At 43.4% G+C, this 26206-nt stretch overlaps 1 protein-coding gene across 6 annotated transcripts in view; it reads left to right on the top strand.

The window, feature by feature from the left end:
• The window catches only part of LOC146660097 (phosphatidylinositol-binding clathrin assembly protein-like), a 35822-nt gene that overhangs the window by 8055 nt on the left and 1561 nt on the right, over window positions 1-26206 (top strand). For 2 of the 6 annotated variants that reach the window (XM_085419779.1, XM_085419780.1), the window contains exons 4-19: window positions 141-216; window positions 302-404; window positions 1095-1188; window positions 3037-3148; window positions 4942-5048; window positions 5156-5197; window positions 7741-7826; window positions 7991-8114; window positions 9053-9183; window positions 12036-12118; window positions 14279-14356; window positions 14914-15015; window positions 19110-19241; window positions 19979-20009; window positions 20092-20191; window positions 26178-26206. The exon at window positions 26178-26206 is cut by the window's right edge and continues 31 nt beyond it. In XM_085419779.1, coding sequence (XP_085275905.1) covers window positions 141-216; window positions 302-404; window positions 1095-1188; window positions 3037-3148; window positions 4942-5048; window positions 5156-5197; window positions 7741-7826; window positions 7991-8114; window positions 9053-9183; window positions 12036-12118; window positions 14279-14356; window positions 14914-15015; window positions 19110-19241; window positions 19979-20009; window positions 20092-20191; window positions 26178-26206 — 1430 coding nt within the window. The remainder of the gene's footprint in view (window positions 1-140; window positions 217-301; window positions 405-1094; window positions 1189-3036; window positions 3149-4941; window positions 5049-5155; window positions 5198-7740; window positions 7827-7990; window positions 8115-9052; window positions 9184-12035; window positions 12119-14278; window positions 14357-14913; window positions 15016-19109; window positions 19242-19978; window positions 20010-20091; window positions 20192-26177) is intronic. The other 4 variants (XM_085419784.1, XM_085419781.1, XM_085419783.1 and 1 more) reach the window with 4 other exon arrangements.

Raw genomic sequence — 26206 nt, 5'->3', positions numbered from 1 at the left:
CCCCTGGTATAAAAGCTTTAAACAGTTCATAGTTAATCCAGCTTCACAGACAGTTAAATCTGTGACAGGCTTTGAGCATCTGTGGGCGTGCAGCGCTGCTGCAGACATTCATGGTTCATTCATGTGGTGTTTTTTTGCAGAGATTTATACAATATCTGGCTTCAAGAAACACACTTTTTAACCTCAGCAACTTTTTGGACAGAAGTGGCCTACAAGGTATCTCACAAACATCCACGACAGCCACGTTTCCCTGCGATACGCCGTCTATACTCACTCGTCTCTTCTCTGGTTTCTAACGTAGGCTATGATATGTCAACGTTCATCAGGAGGTACAGCCGCTACCTGAATGAGAAGGCTGTCTCCTACAGACAAGTCGCATTTGACTTCACTAAAGTGAAAAGAGGGTAAGGTTCATGTTTCTCACTGACTCGTGTTCGTCCTTTCTTACACCTGAGCCCCAAAGCTTGAATTTCTCGTTCAGGTGATTGTGTGTGACACTCCGGGGTGATATTAAAAATATCGTTGCACTACTTTTGTTTCCTTGTGACAGTTTTGTTAAAGTTGCAGAAAGCAACATATAACTTCTGCAGCTCTGTTTGAGGAAAGCCGAGTTCCTGGTTTTGCTTCACTTCACCATTTTAAAGGCAAGATATTTCCAAATAGCAGCGTTAGCATCTTTTTGTGAATTTGATTATCTTTCTTATTTTATTTCATAATTTGTCATATTGGGCCTAATTTTACTGGTTAGTTTTCATCAAATGCAGCTGTAGTCATAATTTTACTTCACTCCGTAGGACAGCTGCACGTCTCAGTGTCGGACTCTAAATTAAATTACATATAACTTCATTAATTCTTCATTAATATTTCTATTGTGACGTTTGCAGTCTTGACATCCTTTAGATAGTAGAGACGTATCTGCTGGCTAATGATGTTCATTTCAAAAGTGCCAACTTGGCAGACGAGCCACACAAAAAGACTTAAATGAACATTAATTATCCAGCGCTCTAACCCACAGCAAAGAAACGATTATTACCATGGGTGACAGTAAAATTAAAATACGTTAAAATAATGATGCTTTCTCTTTGCTTTCACAGGCCTGATGGAGTCATGAGGACCATGAACACAGAGAAACTCCTTAAAACCGTTTCTGTCATTCAGACTCAGATGGATGTGTTGCTTGATTTCAATGTGAGTGCTCGGCATCGTCAGACGTCTCAGCACAAGTAACTTACAGTGATGGGAATAACAGCGTAAACGTTTCAGTAACCAGTAATCGAACAACGCTGTTACTGTTACCGACACGAAAACGTGGTGCGGACATGTTACTGCGTTTCCACACACAGACGGTTGGCGCTGTCATCAGCTTATTGCGAAACAGTCGCACGAGTGCTGCTGATTGGCTGAGGAAGAACAAAACAGTCGTAGTAAATCAATCACATGACCAGTTTAAGATGACATAGCGACAAGATGCTGATGTCGACCCAAGACGACCCAGAGTATCGATTTCTGTGTTAAAAGTGTCGACTTTATACCAGTTTTTAAATTGTGTTGATCGGCCACGAAAAACCAGAGTTATAATAAAATAATATATACGCCATGTTTTCTCCTGAATAATCGAACACTGGAGTTTACTGTGGGACGCGCTCGAATGACCTCTCTGCTTGTGAGCAAAAACAAAACCCCCCAAAACCCCCCTTTCCTGTTTGTGGAAAATATACCATGTCCACCAATCAAAAAATGGCATTTGGTTGTTTGGGAAGAGGGCGAAGTTTTAAGAGTGACGGCGGTGAGAGAGAGAGAGATTTGTGACATTTAGTGTGTAGTGTAGTGGATAGTGTTGTTGTGTGTGTCAGAACAATGAGGCGACTGCTGAAGGTCACAGCTGCTGCCAAAAAGCGTTTACACTGTTTGGTGGCTGTCTGCAGGTGGAAACAGGAGCAGCGACACACCTGCTGCTGTCAGGCCTGCAGGTATCAGCCTGTGATCTGCTTTTTTATCTTACAGTGGACAGAAATTATTTTTGGGAGGGGCACAAATAGATGATTGTGTGGCATCTTATTTGATGCAGAACAGCTGATTGTTCTGTAAATAGTTTCAATGGTTATAAAATAACAGCTTGGCTGCATTTTAGGTAAATAGCTGCATATAACTTTGTTGTTTGTAAAACCTGTGCATAGGTTTATATTTGCATTTCAAGTTAAGAGAATGATTTTTAAACATGTTTGTGGTTGTTACAGTAAAAACATAACTTTTTCTACTCGGATTTTATATTTTGTGTCTGGTTTCAGATCAGCTGTGCTGATACAGTATGTCAAATGAAAAAATAACTGTAAATTCAGACGTGTGAGGTTGTGCTGAAAAGAACGGCACCAAACAAAACAAGGCAGGATAAATCATTTTTAAAGGTGAAATGACAAGTAGTCAAAAACACCCTCGACCACAGAGGGTTGAACATTTTTTAAAGTAACGCAGTAGTTACTTTTCCTAGAATTTAGTTACTGTATAATATTGTAACTCAGTTACTAACATAGTTACTTAACACAGTAAAAGTAACTATAACTACTTACTTTTCTTGTTTGTTTGTTAGCCCGGCGTGTTTTATAAGCGCTCTTTACATGGCTTTAACTTTGTTACCGTTTTAGACCAAATTAAGGCAAAAAATGGTTTTGAAAGAAGAGAAGACGAACTTTACTGGGCAGCACAAAGTACTGCTGTCTGAAAAAGCAGCACTGCCTCGATCTTACCACGTGCGCCACACATTATCATTACTCCTCAACCATTTTTACAGAAAATTCTAATGGTTCATGAAAGATGAGAATCAGTTTGTTTTGCCACAATTATAAAATAAGTGCAGGTGAGGTTGATTCTGTTTACCTGGACGTTTCGTCACTCATCCAAGTGACTCCTTCGAGACTGAAGCAGTAAGGCTACGTTGAAATGAAGAGACTCACTCTTTGGGGATTTACTCACCTGGATGATTGAGCATGCATCGAGACGGTTAAACACGATGTTTTAACACCGGCACCTCCCTTTTAGGTCAACGCCAATGAGCTGACGAACGGTGTGATCAATGCAGCCTTCATGCTTCTGTTTAAAGATGCAATCCGGCTGTTTGCGGCCTACAACGAGAGCATAATCAACCTCCTGGGTAAGGACAGGTTGTTTTTTGTCAGCCATGTCATCCTTTTATTTTACCTTTACAGGACCTTTTACTAGATGAGGCTCTCCACCTGAGTTTAGACATTTATACACAGCTTTAATTAACAAAGTTTTATGATGAATGTTTAGGAATTACAGCCGTTTTTACATATAATACCTTATTTTAAGAGGCGCAAAAGTAATTGGGCAGTTGAAGGAGGTTTAATGGTATCCTTGTTATTGTATTGTATGACAGATTAGGGAGATAAAACATCTGGACGAGTTTCTAGTGTTGAATTCGTATTTGGTAGCTGTTGACTGGAAGTAATGGTTCCAGATACTCTACTGGTCAAAAGATTTAGAACAACCCAGTTTTTCCAGTTATTTATTTCTGTTCAAGTTGTTCAAATCCAATGAACAGCTCGAAATGGTAAAAAGGTAAGTGGGGACCTCCCAGAGGTTTAAAAAAAGGTAAGGTTACCCAAAACTGAAAAATAATGCACATTTCAGAAAATGGCCTTTTTCAGGGAACAAAAACAGGTTAACAATTTAAAGCTGCTCTGCAACAGTGGAGGTTGATCCAGCCGTGAAAGCTGGTGCTGCTAAGTCCTACAGCTGTTCCAAAAAGGCGATTAACAGTAGAAGACAGACCATCGTAACACTTATAAATGTAGGTCTGTCCTACAGAGAAACTGCAAAGAAAGTCAAGGCGTCAGTGAGTCCAGCTTCCTTCAAACTGTGACAGGAAGAGGTCTGCAGACCCAACGACACGACTGACTCAGACACACGTTCCTGGGAGTTAACAGCTGTGTGATGGCGGCTCACAGGACATCAGCTTCAAGCAGCTTCATAGTGGTCGTAGTGAGAAAGTCTCAGTTTCAGCTGTGAGGAGAAACTTCGAGCTGCAAGTTTAAGAGGACGAGCTGCAGCAAGAAAGCCAGACGTCAGAATAAGACAGAGGCTCGTCTGGGCCATGAAACATTGGACTGCTGAAGACTGGAAGAAGGTTTCATGGACTGATGGATCAACATTTGAAATCTTCGGTTCATCATGCAGGATCTTTGCTGTGGAGTAGGTGGAAGGATGGATCCACAGTGTGTGGCATCGACTGTCAAACATGGAGGAGGAAGTGTGACGGTCTGGGGCTGTTTGCTGATCCAGGGTCTGTGACTCGTACAGAGTGAGAGGCTCCCTGAACCAGAACGGCTCCCTGAACCAGAACGGCTCCCTGAACCAGAACAGCTCCACAGCACTCTGCAGCTCCATGCAGGAGCCTCTGCAGCTCCATGCAGGAGCCTCTGCAGCTCCATGCAGGAGCCTCTGCAGCTCCATGCAGGAGCCTCTGCAGCTCCATGCAGGAGCCTCTGCTCAGTCAGAGGTTCATCCTACAGCAGGATAATCACCCAAACAGTCCAACTGTGCCAAGCTTGGAAACACGGAGTGTCCAGCACAGTCTCCAGACTCAAACCCCATCGAGCTGGTTTGGGATGAACTGGACAGAAGAGTGAAAGCAAAGCAGCTACAAGGTCCACGTTTATGGAACGTCTGCAGCAGACATGGGAGAAGATTTGATTTCTGTTGCAGACAGAATGCAATAGAAATCATTCAGCATGTAGAAGAATGTAGAAAGTTATTACTGTTGTTGTTGCTATTATAAGACTTTGCAGGGACGGTTAATAGGGTGTGTGTTTTTTGATTTTTGTGGACCAAATCCTGATCCTCGACGATCACGCCTCAGAAATATCCTGCAGAAAAACTTTACCTGAAAATAAAGTGAATTTCTTTTTTGTGTGTGATTAACAGAGAAATACTTTGACATGAAAAAAGTTCAATGCAAAGAAGGACTGGACCTCTACAAGAAGTTCCTTACACGAATGACAAGAATCTCCGAGTTCCTCAAAGTTGCAGAGGTAAGTCTTTAGCCTGTCAGGGACTGCAAAGGAGCGTGTGATCACTGAGATCAGCTGGCTCTTGTTTCTGTCTGATTTTCAATACGTTTCGGTTTGTTTGCCTTCAGCAAGTTGGAATTGATCGAGGAGACATCCCAGACCTGTCTCAGGTGAGCCTTCACACAAACACAGTCATTTAGTGCAGCAGATAACAGGACTCAGCGCTGCACTTTTTATTACAGCTTTTTCCTGAGTAAAAGGTGGAGAAATTAATAAAGCACATGTAACTGTGGAGCCACCAAAATTGAAAGTAGTTGGAGCAATTCACTAAAACTTGCAAACTTATGTGGAAATCCAGTATAATCTGTCACAGGTGTTTCATATATGAAGGTGAAATTTCACTCCAATGTTAAATGGTGATGTCACGAGATGACGCAGATAATGTTCTGAAGATTAATGAACAATCACATAAAATGATGAGAAAACTCTGAAAACCATCAGGTGCAAGAAGCAGCCAAAGCTACGCTGTGCTGCTGTTAGACAGAAGTTACAGGCTAACATACATGAGCGGCACATTTTCAAGAAAACTCGCTGCATTATACGAGTGCAGTCACAGAAGTTTACAGTCGCAGCAGCATGATTGTGAATGATTGTACTTTCGTACAGTGATGCAGCAGTGGGCATGTTATTAAATGTGGCTGTTATTGTCCTTTCACAGCTGCTAACTCGCTGAAGCTTCAGTGCTAACAAGCTTTAACACCCACTGCTGTGCGCAGCTGTTGCATGTGTTGCATAGGGCTGGGCGATGTGGACCAAAAATCATATATCGAATGTCTATATGCAATATATATCTTTACATGTTTTCTACCCATAAAGGAAAAACAGAGTTCTTAGTCAAAGCTACGTGTGCGAGATGTCACATGCACACTCATGTACAGCTGCAGATGCACTTGAAAAATGACTCTGATACAAATTATTGGTCTTTATTAAATAATAATTCTTCTTGAATAAAATACAGTGATGGTGTTTTTCAGCCTTGTGAAAGGATTTTCAGTGTCGGTGGCCACGTTGTAACCTTGAAGCCTGATGCTGTTGACAGATTAGTCTGGCACAAAATCAGGAAGACGTACGGTCGTTGGCGTGTTCTCACTACAGTTTTATTGTCATTTGATATTTGATATCATATTTCTTTCTTATTTCAAATCAGCTGATTCAGTATTGCACTCAGCAGTGTCCAGTTGAAGCCTGTTGTTGAGCTGTACCGCCTCGACGACATTAGCCTCGTTTAAGCCAGGTTGTGAGAGCATCCTGCAGGGCTTCAGCTGTGTGCTGCCCGCTGTGGCCTGGAGACAGGCAGGTTTCAGTCCAGTCTTCCATGTATGGCTCACATGGACCACATGTCATCAGTGTGAAGTGAGACACTTTGTTGAGCCGGGCAGCGAGCTTCTCGGTAACTTGAGTAAACATTTTTGGCAGCAACTCTCAAAGTATCTCTGACTGGGTAACTGGTGTTTCAGCAGCTGTTCCACAGTTGAGATGGAGACCATGTCTTCAGCGATGGTCACTGCTTTAGTAATGTCACTCTCCCTCCCATAATCCACGAGTGTGTGAGTTTTATAACGCCGTTTGTTTCAGGTGCAGGAGGCTGGCAGGACTTTGCGCTCTGAGATACAGCACGCACTTTGTGGCGCTGGTGTAAATGGTGGAAAAGATGAGCAGTGCTCGAACCTTTTGTCAGGACACTTTATTCTGCTGCTGAAACTTTGAATCCAAACCATCTCCAAATATTCGACCAACCAGCTTCAATAGCTACCGTGTCCATCCTGTCGCCGCCTGCAGGTGAAGCGATGGGGGGGAGGCAAACGTGGATGAGAGAGCGGCTCCACAAGTATAATTACAACACAACATAAACGATGTGGATATAAATAATATTGTCATGTCTTATATCTCGTATAAAAGTATACCCCCTGTGGTTCAGGGGGGTGGGAAGCTCATCTTGTCACCGGAAGGTTGCCGGTTCGATCCCCAGCTCTCTCTGTCCGTTGTGTTCTTGGGCAAGACACTTCACCTACCGCCTACTGGTGCTGGCCAGAGGGGCCGATGGCGCGATATGTCAGTCTGCCCCAGGGCAGCTGTGGCTACAACCGTAGCTGCCTCCACCAGTGTGTGAATGTGAGAGTGGAATGAATAGTGGCATTGTAAAGCTCTATATAAATGCAATCCATTATTATTATAATTATTATTATTATATTGATATTTTTTTAGAAACTCAGTCTATCGCCCAGTCCTAGTGCTGCACTTACAGACAGGCTCACACCCACTCATGAATGCATGTCATGCAGAAACTAACGGTGTGAATCCAGGCTGTCTTATTGGATATCAGACCAGCGACTTATGTTTAAAAGTAGCTTTATTTGCAGGTTTCGTTTTCTTTCTGCACCTACATTAAATCCCAGTATGCTTTGCTCCACATGTGTTCCTAATATCTTGGCCACCTTTATTTTCTGTATTTCTCCTTTCTTCTGTTTCTCTTTCTTCAGTTTACAGTGTGTGTAAGTATCTGGCTTTTCTCTCTCCATCTCTGTATTCAAAGCTGTATTTTGACTCTTGGCAATTACTCGGCTTGTTTTCATGCTTTTTTTCCTCTACACAAGATCCTGTCAGGTTTTCTTCAGCATTTGAAATTGAATATGTGTCATGACATTCATGTTAGGCCCCAAGCAGTCTGCTGGATGCCCTGGAGCAGCACTTGGCGTCTTTAGAGGGAAAGAAAGTCAAAGATTCAACAGCAGCCAGCAGGTAGGTCTGTTTCCTGGTCCCTGCTAGCCCAGTGTTTGCTTCAGCGATTTGATGGCTCTGCACTGACTGAGATCAAAAAGCATTATGCATGCTAGTCAGGTTGTAAGACACTTGTATCTTGAAATAATTCTTGATCTTCTTCTTCTGTTTGTCCCGTGATTAAGAGCTAGCACCCTCTCCAGTGCGGTCTCTTCCCTGGCCAACACCGGCATGTCTTTCTCCAAAGTGGACGAGAGAGAAAAGCAGGCTGCCCTGGAGGAAGAGCAGGCTCGCCTCAAAGCCCTGAAAGTACGTTTCAGCCTCACGTCTTAGATTCTCTTCTCCTTGATGCACGTGAGGCCAGAGAAGCAGCATCTGTAAGCATGTTGTGTAGAGCTGACATTCTGTGTTGTGTAGTTCAGACGTTGGGAGAAATTTGCTTTGGGTTCGTCTGTAGCAGCGACCCAGTTTGGTAGCTTTGCCTGTACTGGGAGTCTGGTAGTATACCAGTAGTAGTACCTCATTACCCGCTGAGGAGATTATGGAAATTATTGTCTTATTATTAGTCATTCAGTCCTGGTGGTGTTTGTGATGGGGCGTTTTTGCCTTTTGAAATGTTTGAATCTCTGTGACTGTATCACGACGCACCACAGCTGTAAAGGTTTACCTGCTGCGGCTGCTATAGTTAGGGTAACAGTAGGTAGATGTACAAAAACAATTAGCAAAGCAAATATTATGTGTGTGGCAAAAGAAATGATCTCAAATGAAACTGACAAATTAAATATTTGATTTTGTAATGTTAGGAAGTTCATTCTGCAGGCGCGATGGTTGCAGGTTTCCATTGGGGAGCGTTTCAACACGTGCACAAAAAATGATATTTTGTTTGTTTTTGTTTTGTTCGTGTTTCTGGTTCCTTATGACTTAATTAAAAAATACTTTGGACTTACACACAACAAAGTCTTATTGGGTGTAACAAACACCAAATTTTACTTGTGCTGTTTTAAAAAAGAAAGATCATTATTGCTTCATCATCAAAAAAATGTTTAAATTGTTTTGTTCCCATTTCGTCATCGGATGTCGTTTATAGGGATGACATATATGCATATTTGCGAGGCCTATTATAGGTTATAAGTAGTTTGGCTCTCCTGGGCTGCTTCTCTCACATTCTTCAAAAGAAACCCTGCAAAGACAAATTGTGTTTGGATCCAGATTAGCTTACGTTGCTAACACTCACATAATTATTTCAGGAACAGCGTCTGAAAGAGCGCCAAAAGACCCCCACTACAGCGACCACAGACTCCTCCCCCATCTCTCTGGATGGGACCATAGACTCCGCCCCTGTTCTTGACCCCTTCTCAACCACCAACTCGACCAGCAGGTGAGGACATAACCTGTGTCTCCTACTTTTATAACCAGGAAAATAAAACAAACAGCACAAAATAACTTAATTTCATACAATCACACACCATGAGGGGGTGATCCCCTAAGGCCTTAATCCCAGGCAGGGGCTGGGCAGAGGGGGAAAGTTCATTACAAACAGGTACTGAAAGCCAACCGACCCCAAGAACCGCCCACCTCCTTTGGTTTTTTTGGACTTGGGAGGGTGGCAGAATTCGATGGATTCGAGTCACTTCTTTCTCAATCTGAGGGCACACCTGCCTCCCACGTAGGACCCCAGATATTGTAACTCTCTCCATCCAGCCCCACACTTGCTCAGGTTGGCCATGAAGCCCACCTGCCACAAGGACTCCAGGACTGCGGCTATTCATAGTCTTCATCCAAGTATCACTATGGATAATAGCTTCATCCAGATAGGTGGTGGCATATGCAGCTTTCGGATTGGTCCATGAGGCACTGGAAAGTGGCAAGGGCTCCAAATAAGCCAAACGAATGACGAATTGCTACAGTCCACACGGTGTGGAGAAGAATTTCTTTCCTTGGACTTGGAAGACAAGGGAATCTGCCGGTAGCCCTTGGTTTCTTCCAGCATCGTGAAAAAATCAAGCAGCACCTAACCCTCCAAGAGCTCTTCGACTGCCATACTGTGACACCTCCCTCACGTTGAGCTAGTCCACACTGTGAAGACACATCTTTCTTCACCACAGGAACTATGGGGCTACACCACGCACTGTGCGACTCTTCTGTTGTCCTCATCCCCAGCACAGCATCTGAACTGTTTGTCTCTTATGGTCAGTGTGGTGCAACCAGGCAGGGGAAAGAACAAATCTGCAAAATGCTTTTGCAGCAACATCCGCTCTTGGTCATCACAATGGAGACACAGAGTCAGTATCGGACAACCTGCCGTCACTGCTGAGCTCAGCACAGACGATGCACGTTCCTAATGGTCGTGAGCACAACCCTACACAAGGCCCCACTGACCAACTGAACCTTGCTCTAATCTGTTTCTGTCTCTAACTGCAGCCTTAAGTCTGTACTTTTAGCCCCATATTTAATTTCTACTGGTGGCGAGGGATCCATAACCCCATGGCTCCTTACTGGAAGACTGTGTATCTCTCCTGGACCATGGGAGGGTGATGAAGTGCTGGCGATGTGGATCACCTGCTCTATCTCTGTACGTGGGCATTCTCTGCAGTAGTGTCCGCCCACACTTCCACCACTCCTGCCTCAAAGCTCATGCAGCTCCCAGTGAGCGGGGTGCAATGTCCATGGCCTCTGGGACTTGCAGAGAGACTGGTTAGTTGGTTCTCTGCTGGAGCTGGTTGAGTCTGGGACACGTAACGGGGCCACCTCCTCAGGGCTTTGACCGGCTGACTGCCGCTCTAGCAGGACCCCTGGCTGCGCTGACAGGTGTCCCGTGGCCAGCCTGATGTTGATGTCAAGGTTCTTCAGCTGGCTGCAGCGGACCCACTCTGCCATTCCCGTTCCACGAATTGCTCCAGGAAGGCTAGGTTCAGTTCCCTGGTTTCTCCATTCATGGGGCCGGGCTGCAGCCACTTGGCTGCTGCATCATGAAGCCCTGTGACACATGTGAAGGGCTGACCCTCCAACCCCATCCAACCTCCCTGGAACCAGTGGCGGTGTTCCTTCAGTAAAAGCCTCAGCTGATCTAGGATCAGGATGTTAAAAGTGAACGCTGCCACCTGGGCCTCCCCTGACAGGTCTGTCGTCATGTGCCGGGTAGTTGGGTGCGACTGTAATAATAAATCCACAGATGGGTTTGTGGCTGATTCTTAGTGCTTGACTGAATGTTTGATGCTTTCTGTGCCTCAGCTCGCTCAGCTTGTTTTCTCCTCTCTGCTCACCGGGTCCCAGCATGCTTTGGAAATAGGGAGACATGATTAGAACATGGGCGCCATCTGTGTTGGCCATCCTTCCCTGGCTTTGTTGTAGTTCGTCCAGGCGATGGACTCGTTGGTCAGTCTGGTCTTCTGTCTCTCAGAAGCTGATGTTTTGCCCCTCTGGGATTCCTGCCCATTCCTTTCAGTGCCTCACTCATGTATTGATCCATGTGCCTGTTTATCTTAACCAGCGTGATGCGTGACAGCAGCTTTGATGTGGTACTGAGGAGGATTATTGTCAGGTAGTTTGATGGGACCAGCCCCTTCTGGGGATCCTTAGGGACAGGACTGTCCAGCCTTCAGCTAGCCATCCTCGTCCCACAGCAGCTGCCAGACATTTGTAGCGTACCGTTAGCGTCTTTAGCCAATAGGTGTGAATCTTATCAGGGCTCGGTGTTCTCCAGCTCTTCCTACTGGAGACCGTTTGTTAGATGTCCGCTCTGTGATGGTTACTGGATCCTGTTCAGGAAGGTTGATGGAGGGCGGGCCCTAACCCGGGCAGAGACACTAACTCTTACAACTTCATACAATAGAAACAATTTTAATATTGCATATCCTGTATATATTACCCCGTGACAGGACTTGCACTTCAAATTCTGACTACACCCACACATCAGCTACATCAGCTACAAAGTGCTGTTTTACTTTATTATTTTCTTTGCTCAGAGTTCAGTTTATTCTTATTTTAGATGGTTGTTTATTTAGCTGTGTGAAGAGTTGCAAAGTAAGAATTTCATTGCCCTGCGTAACCACTTGTGCATATGGCAATAAACAAACACACACACACACACACACACAGCAAAACCCAGTTACTGTTAAGATGAAAAACAAAAACACCTCAGTTTTAACAGAAAATGTAACTTTTTCCTCAGGAAGTGGATGATTGTTTTTATTTATTTCATTGATTGGTTTTCCTGCTCGTTCTTTCCAGCACCTTCAGCGCAGCCAGTGACCTGCTGGACCTCCAGCCGACCTTCCAGCAGCCTCTCTCCACCGCCACCAACATATGGGGAGGTGAGGACACCTTTCTGCTTGGAAACACTTCAGCCTACACAGTTACCACATTAAGACACATGTCACACAGTTATAATTCAATTGGTAAATGGTAAACAGACTGGTTCTTATATAGCGCTTTTCTACTCTGTCCGGGCACTCAAAGCGCTTTATACAGCTAATTCATTCACCCAATCACACAAGCACTTCTAAGCTTAAGTGCTGAGTATCTAACATTCATACACATTCACACTCCGATGGATGCATCGAGAGCAACATGGGGTTAGTATCTTGCCCAAGGATATTTGGCATGCAGACTGGAGCAGCCTGGGATCGAACCACCGACCTTCTGGTAAGTGGCTGATCCGCTCTGCCACCTGAGCTACAGCCCAATTCAGTTCAATTCAATTCAATTTTATTTATATAGCGCCAAATCACAACAAAAGTCGCCTCAATGCGCTTTATATTGTACATTAGATCGCACAATAATAGATAATAAGCACACACTGTCCAACTATCCTGTACTGATATTCTAAACATCACCACTGGTGTGGCTCAGGACGTACAGTGGTGTACACATCTGTACGTGCCTGACGTATACATCAGAGTGATTGTTAGAAAAATACTTTCAAACATTGAATGAATGTTTGAGTTTCAGTGGTTTAAAAGGGCTCTGCAGTAAAATGTGCTTTGAGTGCTCAGTTTGAATACAAAAACTCTATAAGTACAGTTTTCATATTTACCTTTGACCATGAATTTAGACGAGAGGAACTGAGTACAAGCTGAGAGAGTTCGTCTGTGATTTATAGAGTAAAACTCTTTGAGAAATGTCAGAATATTTTATTAATCCATAAGGTAATTATATGGGTCACATCGTCCTGATGCTCAATCATCCAGCTAAGTAAATCCCCAGAAGTTGATTCTGTTCATCCGGACATTTTCAGTGGGAGAAACGACTTCTTCAGTCTCAGCTGACTGCAGGTTTCCAACCTTATAAGCAGGACATTTACATACTGACTGAAACCAGCACCACCGAAGGAGCCATGGGCTGGGAGGTCACCTTCATCATAATTATAAAAATTCAACAACCACTGATCAATGGCCATGAGTACCATTCACACAGAGTTGGGGAATGGCTGCAATCACAGCATGTTTCCGTTTCTCCCGCTGAAAACGCTGCATCCAGATGAACATGTCGACATTACCACCGCTGCTGAAGTGAAACGCAGCGAGGGGGATGTGGAGCACACTGTTGGTTTCCTGATGATTGTAAATGGAATAGATGGTAACATTAGTGGACACGTGCAAGATTATTACAACTCAGGACTAAGAAGAAACAATGTTTTAAAGTTGTATTTCTTTTCAGATGTTTTGAGATGCATTTGTCTGTCATAGCGAGTCGCACAGCTCACAAGAACATGACTGGAGTTCCCTAAACAGCAATAATTTATATAAAATTGCTTTTACTACCCTTGTGTTTGTAATTTGTTGTCCTGTGTGTCTGTGAGGTAACTGCCTATTGCCTGTGCGAGAGACGGCTACAGTATATTTATCCAGCCATCCTCTTTGGCTTATCCTTATCAGGATTGCAGGGGAGCCTATCCCAGCTACCATAGGGAAGAGGCAGCGTTACGCCATGGACTAACAGGGCTACCCTACGTTACCAGAAGCACCCATCCAGATATATTCATTCATGTGTTCACTTCCATGGCCACAGGTTAATAAAGTGCGTAAGCATCCAGACTGTGAAAGAACAGGATCTCAGGATCTGAATGAAGTCCACTGTGGTACCGTGACAGGATACCACCTGTGAAACAAGTATTACAGAGTCAATTAGTGGTATTGGGAACTACATTATTACTAGAAAGCTGCTTGGGGCTTACTGTGATGCATATTCCTACTCCTTTTATAAGTTATTTATGATGATCTTATTTATTTTTAGAGGTCAAACTATAAACTAAAAACCATGAATTTCACACCCGAGCCTCAACTCGCACGGCCTGGTACCAAACGACTCATGGACCGGTACCGGCCCGGGGTTGTAGGAGATGCCTGGAGCGGCTTGTTCCACTCCTGCAGCTGCTTGGTGCTCTCACTGTTCTTTCATTGATGTATTTTTCCTGGTCTCATATCTTCATCATCTTCTCTTATTGCATGTGTGCTGTTGCTGCTGGGAGTCAGACTCTTTCTGTGGGCCGTGCCCTTCCAACACCACTGCTCTGTTCCACTCTGAGCCTGCTGTAGCTGGTCTATTCACAGGTAAGCTCAGCCTGTTCAAAGTGTTACAACTCATTCATTCATCCTGAGACATTTATCCAAGAAACTCATGTGTCAGCTGTTGTGGTAATTGCACAATATAAGAAAGTTAAAGAAATGTAAAGTTTGGGTGGGCAATGTGATTTTGGACTACTGGACAAAAACTCTACACTAACATTTCAGTGCGTTGTGATTAAAGTAATATGAGATGGAACTAGACTCCTCCTCCTGCCCTGGGCTCTGCTTTGGGGCTTTAATCTGGCCTGTGATGACAAGCAGATCCACTCCAGTGAAATACTATAAATAGCACAGTAACAGCAAGTATAATGAAGTGTGGAAAAACGGATTCAGAGCACATGTGACAGAGCAGGGTGAGAATCCGCTGTGAGCCCAAACGTGATATTAACATATGGTTCATGCACATGTACATTAATGTATTAGTACTTTTGAACTGTCAGTGTGAAATGCAGCAGACAGTTGTGCATGTATATGTTGATCGTCACCCGTTGGGACTCATCATTAATGTTTGAATTCTGATAGAATTTAGTGTTTTTCCTCAGCAGCGTTTACAGCCTCCCCAGCTCCGAACCTGCGAGGCATCAATGCAGAATTTGACTCAGTGTTTGGCAACAACACTAATGCCAACAACTTGGATTCCACAGGTAAGTTTTTATTGATACAACTGCCATCTAAATTTAGTGGCAGACATTAGGAAGATAGATCGATGACGTAGTTGATGTACTAGTCAACCACAGCAATACTTAGATTTTCTTTGTCTTATACAGCGGATAAATAAGTATTCAATACCTCACCAGTTTTCTAAGATATGATATTTTTAAAGCTGCTAGTGACATGAAATTTTCACTAGATGTCACAACAACCCAACCAATCCACACATGCAAACAAATCAAACCATAGCTGTCCAAAAATGAGCTTATGGGTAATAACGAGAACTTACTAAGGAGCTTCGGAAAAATGCAACTGGGCTATTTTAGGATTCTTGAAAACGTTTCCCCTCTCATCCAAGAAGCTTCTTCAGTTTTTAAATCACGTGGTGCAGAGAGTGGGAATCGGGAAACGAGACAGTTATTGACCCACTGTTGATCATGTGCAACATCATATAGACACGTAGACCCAAGGTGTGAGTCATTATTAGCATCGGTTTCTGCTGAAACCATTGTGAGACCTTGCCTCACCCTAAGAGCATCGTATCGTAAAGATGGTGCAGATGTACCGCTGAGTCTTGTCATGGTGGCTCTTCTGTATTATACCATGACCTGACCGAGAACCTACACAGATCAAGAGAAATGATACAAAGAAATGGAGGAACTCCATCAGTAATTAGAAAACAATCCTGCCACTTAGTGCAAATTTATATCAGCTGCTCAGTCCCAACTGATGGTGTATAAAAAGGTCTCTTTGTACCATGGTGTCACACATGGAATACCCCTCGATGGGGAAACCAGGGAGCTCTCAAGATCTTTGCAACCTTATTGTTACAAAATACAGTCATAGCATTGGTTACAGAGGAACTACTGAAGGATCCAGTGTGGAAAGAACATAATTTCACCATAAACCGGCCACGACCAGGATTTCAGACAGAGAATTATCAGTTGTTCAAGAGCCAAGGCCCAGTTGTGAAGAGCTGCAGAACTACCTGGAATCAGCAGGTACAGTTGTTTCAACGACAACAATAAGTACGCAACCACCGTGGCCTAAATGCACATTTACCAAACAAGACTCCATCGCTGAAGAAAAAATATGTTGAAATGCGTTTAAATGTGAAAGCATTTAAAGTCTTCTGAACAACATTTAGACAAGTCTGTGAAATACTGGGAGAGTATCTTGTCAGATGAGACCAAAATTAAACTCTTTGGGAAATGATAAGAATTTAGCCATTCCAAGTCCATTATCGACTTGATTCCTTATTGATTTTCTTATCAGTTGTCAATGGTTTCTTTTTGGCTCCATTTTCAGAGTCATCATCATTGCTAAGCAGCAATAAAGAAATTACATTCATGCAAATTAAATTCATGCTGTGGGTCAAATGTTTGAGGCAATTCCCCCCATTAGACCAACCATTAGAGAAAAACTTACCAGTAATCATCCCACAGATGTAATATTATCTACAGCTACTCTTAGTACCATTGATGTTAAGTTAGACTCTTTTTCTCCAATTGATCTTTCTGAGTTAACTTCAATAATTACTTCCTCCAAACCATCAACGTGTCTTTTAGACCCCATTCCTACAAAACTGCTCAAAGAAGTCCTGCCATTAATTAATGCTTCGATCTTAAATATGATCAACCTATCTCTAATAATCAGCTATGTACCACAGGCCTTCAAGCTGGCTGTAGTTAAACCTTTACTCAAAAAGCATCTCTAGACCCAGCAGTCTTAGCTAATTATAGGCCAATCTCCAACCTTCCTTTATATCAAACATCCTTGAAAGAGTAGTTGTCAAACAGCTAACAGATCATCTGCAGAGGTTTATTTGAAGAGTTTCAGTCAGGTTTCAGAGCTCATCACAGCACAGAAACAGCTTTAGTGAAGGTTACAAATGATCTTCTTATGGCCTCTGACAGTGGACTCATCTCTGTGCTTGTCCTGCTAGACCTCAGTGCAGCGTTCGATACTGTCGACCATAATATCCTATTAGAGCGATTAGAACATGCTGTAGGTATTACAGGTACTGTGCTGCAGTGGTTTGTATCATATCTATCTAATAGACTCCAGTTTGTGCATGTAAATGGAGAGTCCTCTTCACACACTGAGGTTAATTATGGAGTTCCACAGGGTTCAGTGCTAGGACCAATTCTGTTTACATTATACATGCTTCCCTTAGGCAGCATCATTAGAAGACATAGCATACATTTACACTGCTATGCAGATGACACCCAGCTCTATCTGTCCATGAAGCCAGATAACACACACCAATGAGTTAAACTGCAGGAATGTCTTAAAGACATAAAGACCTGGATGGCCGCTAACTTTCTTTCTTTTTTTTTCTTTTCTTTTTTTAAAACGTATGTTTATTTGTTTTTTCAACAGTATCAACACCAACATAAAATGAACGTATGGCAGTCATTAAAATAATAATAATAATAATAATAATAATAATATTATTATTATTATTATTATTATTATTAATAGTAATAGTAATAGTAATAGTAATAACGATAATTGAAGTGTTAATCCTAAAAGATTCCAGATAAATGCATAGTTAAATAAATTAAGATAGCAAACCATACAAATAAATACAATTTTCAACTTTTTTACAACTTTCTTCCATTTGTGCAACATCTCTAAAATTAGAAATATCCTGTCTCAGAGTGACGCTGAAAAACTAGTTCATGCATTTATTACTTCCAGGCTGGACGACTGTAATTCATTATTATCAGGAAGTCCTAAAAACTCCCTGAAAAGCCTTCAGCTGATCCAAAATGCTGCAGCAAGAGTCCTGACAGGGACTAGAAAGAGAGAGCAGATTTCTCCTGTTTTGGCTTCCTGTTAAATCCAGAATTCAAAATCCTGCTCGTCACATACAAGGTCTTAAATAATCAGGCCCCATCTTATCTTAATGACCTTGTAGTACCATATCACCCTATTAGAGCACTTCGCTACTAGAATGGCTTAGCCAATCACCTGATCTAAATCCAATTCAAATTCTATGGGAAGAACTAAAGTTCGGAGTTCATAGGAACGTCAGGATTTGAAGCCTGTTTTTGTGGAAAACCACACCTGAGCAATACTTTGACGAGCTTCTTTACAGGATGTGTCTTGAAGCTTTCGGGTTGTTACCAACATCTGGTGAGAATTTCATGTCAATAGTGCCTTTAGAAATATATTTATCTAGGTGATGTCTGCAGTACTTATCTTACCCGCTGGGTATTCTGTGGAAAATGAAACTGATCTTTGAAATTAAGATTGTCCTAAAATCTCAGTAGTGGGTAATGTTGTAGAATCAGTAAGTGATCAAGTTTTTGGTGGAAATATTTTTTTAGATCAGTGTCAGTTTAAACACGACATCAGTTTCAGGTTTCTTTAATGGGCGAATCACATTTTTAACCATGAAATGAGCTCACTGTGCTCATTACAATAGAGTAAGACAACTTCACAGACAGGACTTGGTAAAAATATGACACATGACACAAATGTGTACTTTTGTGTCATGTGCTGCTGTCGTAAACATGTTTACCTTTAGCGTGTGTGCTGTCTGTTTTATATCAAAAATGAAAAGCAACATTTACGTTTTAACCAGTGGTGCAGTGTCATTATTGTAACTAATGAGAAGCACTGGTCCCAGTATTGAACACTGTGTGCCACTGCGACAGACATTTGATTGAGGTTAATAACTACTTTACACTAAGCCTCAGCTATACCAGTTTATCATCATTAACTTGTCAGAATAATGTTTGTACATGCATTGAATCATTTTCACCCTCGTTGTGCTCACAATCTCACAACCTCCACCATCACCCCCATCCTTCCTTTTCCCCCGTCCTGGGTCAAACACCCGTCCTGGGCTTTGCATGTCTGGGTGAGTTGGACCAACACACATTATTCTCACTGTCTTCATCATTTTTTAAGGTCCCTGCTTCTTGCCTCATCCTGACTCAGCGCCCTCTCTCTTTCTGTTTGTGTGCGTATGTACACCTCGTGTCTTTACTATGTCCTCGTTACCTGTTCTTGGCCCCCCAACCTGTCACCCCTCCCTTACCTTCCTTTCCCTTTGTCCTGCCCCAATTTGATTAAGATGTTTTAGGTGGCATCCTAAAACCTACAGTGGCATCCTCACCACATCAGCGCATGACTTTAAACAGCCAGCAGCCCCACCCCAAGCTGGTATGTGATGATCTGGATTCGTCACTCGCTAATCTTGTTGGCAGTAAGTTTTTCTCCTTTTATGTCTGCTTGTTTTCCCCCAAGAATTCAGAATATAGTTAAATTACACACATTGCTGTACAAGATCAATGTATCCAACCCAGATAAAGAGTGAAAAATGTTTTTTCTAATATGAGTTGTCCTACCATTGTGACTCATGCTGGATGATGCTGGATGAATAAAAATGCCTCGTACATACATTGTAGATAGCTTTAGCTATGTTTCCTCTACTTGTTCTTCCGCACTGTTCCCAGCTCAAGCTCACATTTACAGTCTTAACTGATCTTAACTCAGCTCCTGAGACTTTTCCAGAAGTCTGAATTTTCATCGTTGGACACGTTTGTCTCTGGATGTTTTCTGAACTTGTCAAATTGTTAGTGAGGAAAAACAAATGCTTTTACTTTGACAGAGTTTTTGTGTCACTGTTGTTATTGGCAGCAGCCATAGTAGCAGCAGAAGTATACCTAAAAAGATGTCAGTTTAGACCACAGCTGTAAAAGTAGCACACCACAGATAACTTTAGCTCTGGGTCAAATCTGAGGCAGCCAGGTCTTTGCTACTTTCACTCCTTACATTTCCTTTTGGCTGTACTTTCCCCCTTTTTAAAGTTAAAGCATGTCATTGTAAAGGTTTGAAGACTATAACATCAGCTTTTTCCCCATAAAAACGATTTAAAAACCAAATAGATGAATAAAATGGTTTCATGCTATACATTCATTATTTGACTTCTGCTTTCTTCAGATCTAGGAATTGGGAACGGCAGAGCAAAGAAGTAAGTGCGCTTCAGTCGTGTTGAACTTAACTTCCCTGGTAATGCACTATAAACCTGACGAGCGTTTCCTTTATCTCTATAGTGATCTTCACTGGAATCAGTCGGATGAGAAGAAGCTGACTGGTGGAACCAACTGGCTGCCCAACACAGCTCCTTCCACCACCTGGAACCCTGCAACCATGGTGAGGCTGCTGTTCCTGCTCAACCAGCATCACACATATTTGTTATAAAGTGTCTGAATGTGTGTGTGAATGGGTGGATGACTGGAAGTGTAAAGCGCTTTGGGGTCCTATGGGACCAGTAAAGCGCTATATAAATACAGGCCATTAAAGAGGTTACAGTAGAAATGAGCCATAAGAAAGGAAATGGGTGGATGTGCTGGAGGGTAACAACTTGGTATTTACCAACTGATGTCAGGAAGAAAGGAGCCAATAAACTGAGTGCTGACTGAGCAGGAGGCTCGTTGTTGTGACATCGTTGGCAAATAAAATCTATTTAGCTGTTCATCAAATTGTGATGGTCTCACACACACTGACACACTGGGGCGATTGTGGCTCAAGAGTTGGGAGTTCGCCTTGTAATCGGAAGGTTGCCGGTTCGAGCCCCGGCTCGGACAGTCTCGGTCGTTGTGTCCTTGGGCAAGACACTTCACCCGTTGCCTACTGGTGGTGGTCAGAGGGCCCGGTGGCGCCAGTGTCCGGCAGCCTCGCCTCTGTCAGTGCGCCCCAGGGTGGCTGTGGCTACAATGTAGCTTGCCATCACCAGTGTGTGAATGTGTGGATGACTGGATATGTAAAGCGCTTTGGGGTCCTTAGGGACTAGTAAAGCGCTATATAAATACAGGCCATTTACCATTTACACACACACTCAGACTCACACTCACACTGACACACACTCACACTGACACACACACACACTCTGACACACACACACTCAGACTCAGACTCACACTGACACACACACAGACACACACTGACACACACACACACACTCTGACACAGACACACACACACACACACTCTGACACAGACACACACACACACACACACAGACATACACACACACACACTCAGACACACACACACAGATACACAGACATACACACACACACACTCTGACACAGACACACACACACACACAGATACACAGACATACACACACACACACACTCTGACACAGACACACACACACACACACACAGACATACACACACACACACTCAGACACACACACAGACACACACACACAGATACACAGACATACACACACACACACTCAGACACACACACAGACACACACACACACACACACACAGATACACAGACATACACACACACACACACACACACAGACACACAGACACACACACACTCAGACACACAGACACATACACACACACACACTCAGACACACACACACTCAGACTCACTCAGACACACACACTCAGACTCACTCAGACACACACACACTCAGACACACACACACACACACACACTCAGACTCACTCAGACACACACACTCAGACACACACACTCAGACACACAGACACATACACACACACACACTCAGACACACACACACTCAGACTCACTCAGACACACACACTCAGACTCACTCAGACACACACACACTCAGACACACACACACACACACACACTCAGACTCACTCAGACACACAGACTCACTCAGACACACACACACTCAGACACACACACTCAGACTCACTCAGACACTCAGACTCACTCAGACACACACACACTCAGACACACACACTCAGACTCACTCAGACACTCAGACTCACTCAGACACACACACTCAGACACACACACTCAGACTCACTCAGACACACACACACTCAGACACACACACACACACACACTCAGACTCACTCAGACACACACACTCAGACACACACACTCAGACTCACTCAGACACTCAGACTCACTCAGACACACACACACACACACACACACTCAGACTCACTCAGACACACACACACTCAGACACACACACACTCAGACTCACTCAGACACACACACACTCAGACACACACACACTCAGACTCACTCAGACAGACACACACACACACACTCAGACTCACACCGACAGACACTGGTTCATCCCAAACACAAACTTAACAACATAGTGTAGCTGTACAGTGCAGCGAGGAGTGCTCAGACCTCTACACTGGAGAGACCAAACTGCCACTTCATAAACACACAACACAGAAGAGCCACCTCCACGGGACAAGACTCAGCTGTACAGCTGCATCTAAAGGTCAAAGGTCACTCTTTCGAGGACACCAGTGTTCACATGTTGGACAGAAAAGACAGATGGTTTGAAAGAGGACTGAAAGAAGCATCTACAGTGGGGCAAAAAAGTATTTAGTCAGCCACCGATTGTGCAAGTTCCCCCACCTAAAATGATGACAGAGGTCAGTAATTTGCACCAGAGGTACACTTCAACTGTGAGAGACAGAATGTGAAAAAAAAATCCATGAATCCACATGGTAGGATTTGTAAAGAATTTATTGGTAAATCAGGGTGGAAAATAAGTATTTGGTCAATAACAAAAATACAACTCAATACTTTGTAACATAACCTTTGTTGGCAATAACAGAGGTCAAACGTTTACTATAGGTCTTTACCAGGTTTGCACACACAGTAGCTGGTATTTTGGCCCATTCCTCCATGCAGATCTTCTCGAGAGCAGTGATGTTTTGGGGCTGTCGCCGAGCAACACGGACTTTCAACTCCCGCCACAGATTTTCTATGGGGTTGAGGTCTGGAGACTGGCTAGGCCACTCCAGGACTTTCAAATGCTTCTTACGGAGCCACTCCTTTGTTGCCCGGGCGGTGTGTTTTGGATCATTGTCATGTTGGAAGACCCAGCCTCGTTTCATCTTCAAAGTTCTCACTGATGGAAGGAGGTTTTGGCTCAAAATCTCACGATACATGGCCCCATTCATTCTGTCCTTAACACGGATCAGTCGTCCTGTCCCCTTGGCAGAAAAACAGCCCCATAGCATGATGTTTCCACCCCCATGCTTCACAGTAGGTATGGTGTTCTTGGGATGCAACTCAGTATTTTTCTTCCTCCAAACACGACGAGTTGAGTTTATACCAAAAAGTTCTACTTTGGTTTCATCTGACCACATGACATTCTCCCAATCCTCTGCTGTATCATCCATGTGCTCTCTGGCAAACTTCAGACGGGCCTGGACATGCACTGGCTTCAGCAGCGCAACACGTCTGGCACTGCGGGATTTGATTCCCTGCCGTTGTAGTGTGTTACTGATGGTGACCTTTGTTACTTTGGTCCCAGCTCTCTGCAGGTCATTCACCAGGTCCCCCCGTGTGGTTCTGGGATCTTTGCTCACCGTTCTCATGATCATTTTGACCCCACGGGATGAGATCTTGCGTGGAGCCCCAGATCGAGGGAGATTATCAGTGGTCTTGTATGTCTTCCATTTTCTGATGATTGCTCCCACAGTTGATTTTTTCACACCAAGCTGCTTGCCTATTGTAGATTCACTCTTCCCAGTCTGGTGCAGGTCTACAATACTTTTCCTGGTGTCCTTCGAAAGCTCTTTGGTCTTGGCCATGGCGGAGTTTGGAGTCTGACTGTTTGAGGCTGTGGACAGGTGTCTTTTATACAGATGATGAGTTCAAACAGGTGCCATTCATACAGGTAACGAGTGGGGGACAGAAAAGCTTCTTACAGAAGACGTTACAGGTCTGTGAGAGCCAGAGATTTTCCTTGTTTGAGGTGACCAAATACTTATTTTCCACCCTGATTTACGAATAAATTCTTTACAAATCCTACCATGTGGATTCATGGATTTTTTTTTTCACATTCTGTCTCTCACAGTTGAAGTGTACCTCTGGTGCAAATTACTGACCTCTGTCATCATTTTAAGTGGGGGAACTTGCACAATCGGTGGCTGACTAAATACTTTTTTGCCCCGCTGTATGTCCACTGTGAGCGACCATCTTTGAACAGAGGGCGGGGCTTACCACACCAACTGTCTGCCATCTATAATCCAGTTTTGAGATCCTCCCCAGACGCCTTAACGCCCACTCACATCCTGGGCCATCTGACCTCAGGAAATCACATGATAGGGTGGGGCCAGGTTTCACAATGAGCTCACCTGAAACCTTGGCTGATTGGGACCCACACCCGCTTTCACACCTCGGCTCATGTGATTAGGTGGAGGATCAATAGGGGGTCCATTGTCCCTCTCGAGGGGGACTGTCCACCATTTGACCCTAGAACTGAAGAAGCTTCTTGGATGAAACATCTTCAAGCCACTTAAAGAAGTCCAGACGCTTTTCTTTCTGAGCTCCTTAGACTACGATGACTGAGAACCCTCACAGACATCTGCATGCCGAAGTATCCTTGGGCAAGACACTCGCCTCTGACGTGATCCTGGTATGTTAATCTGAGTGTGAATGTTGGATATAAACCACTATAAACACACATAGGGTGTAGAAAGTGCTCCGAGTGCTGGAGTAGAGTAGAAAGGTGCTTTATGAGAAGAAATGACATCGTTCTGCAGAAGACACGGGAAAGATGATCCTGTAATTCCCAAACTGCACGATGTACTCTCCCTGCACTCCACCTCCAGCCTGATGGCTCACAGTCAGAGCGTCCTCTGTCACAGGGTCCTCCGTCACAGGTGCAGACGTGTTGTGAAGTGTGGGCTGATCTTTAATCCGTCCAGTTTCAACAGGAGGGATCAAAGTGGTCCCTGCGTGTGACATACAACGAAAAACAAACATTTTTTTACCCAAATACAGAACGTTTCTGGGAATCTTGACTTAAAAAGAAGCTATTAAAAGAAATGTATGAAAATACTGTTGCACGCTGTAGTTGGAGTTACATGAAAAGAAGCAGGAGAAAGTGATTTAAAGATTAGCGTTGCTAATGTTTGTAAGATATGAACACAATACTGTTAGAGACCCACCCAGCCTATTTACCGTTACAGCACGACAGCGGCACACATGAATCAAATCAATGAAACCTGTTCATTCATGATTTAGCTCGTCACGAACTGTTCAACCAATCGATGGACGCCAGCAAAGTAAGATGTATTTCTCTTACTCTGCCACTATGACCTGTTTCCACTCCACACAAACAAGCTACTCATGTAGAAGCTGCAGTCCCGAGTTCGCTGGGAGCAACAATCCCACTGCAATTTCTCCTGGAAGTACAAATTCTAGTTTTTCTTCTTTTTCCTCCCCTAACTAGTCTCAGTGTTTGTCCTACAGACACTGTTCATACCTCAAAACAAAAACACTGAAACGTCCATAGCACCAGAGCCTAATTATAAGCTATAATTAACTTAAATGTATATTTTTAACTTTAACCTCCTAGGACCTGCGTCCACATATGTGGACACCACATTTTGGGTTATTTAGACCAAAATACTCGATCTTGCTCTACAAGAGCCTGATATCCACTTACGAGGACGTTATACTGCTACTGTTCTATCGAAATTTTAAATGAATATCCTCAGATGTGGCTCTGATTTTTCTTAGAACAAAAATTAGGTAAAAAAAAAAATCGGGTAGTTCTTTGTTTTTAGATTCATCAGGTCCCAATCAGCCCAAATATCACAGAGATATTAAAAATGCTGCTGTGGAAGAGTTCAGGTCTTAGGAGGTTAAATTTTATTGAAATATATCTTAAAACTCAAACGTAAAAGTTGTCACAAAACAGTAGTAATTACTAAACATGTCCATCACTACACTGGTAATCCAGGGGAAATGTCTGGGATGTTTAAATGCTCACACCTGAAAACATCTTCATCATATTTCAGTGAAATTTGTAAGATGTGATGTTTGTGGTGACACAGAAAATCAACAACATTTTAGTTTCTGAGAATAAAGCGTAACATGCTGTTCAATAGAATAAACATAGCAGCTCAGCCTGGTGAGTTGATGCACTGAGCTCAGCTGTGTCCTGCTTTATGTGCTTCAGGCTCCAGCATGGATTTGTAAGCTAATATTCCTAAATTACCTTAAATATTTGGCAACTTCATCAGTAACGTATGTGAGACGGGTCAGTATGAAGTGACAGAGCGACTGTGTGAGCTGGACAAGGACTTCACTGCTAGCTGATGTCCTTGTTATAGAGAAATGATCATCTCTTTGTGTCTTACTGCAGGCACCATCTGCTGTGGCTTTCCCTGCAGC

This window comes from Rhamphochromis longiceps, linkage group LG10 (assembly GCF_057381845.1).
Source record: "Rhamphochromis longiceps isolate RC_006_pf linkage group LG10, R_longiceps_female_GT1.1, whole genome shotgun sequence".
In the NCBI taxonomy this organism is placed as follows: Eukaryota; Metazoa; Chordata; class Actinopteri; order Cichliformes; family Cichlidae; genus Rhamphochromis; species Rhamphochromis longiceps.
This window is presented reverse-complemented; position numbering and strand designations above follow the sequence as displayed.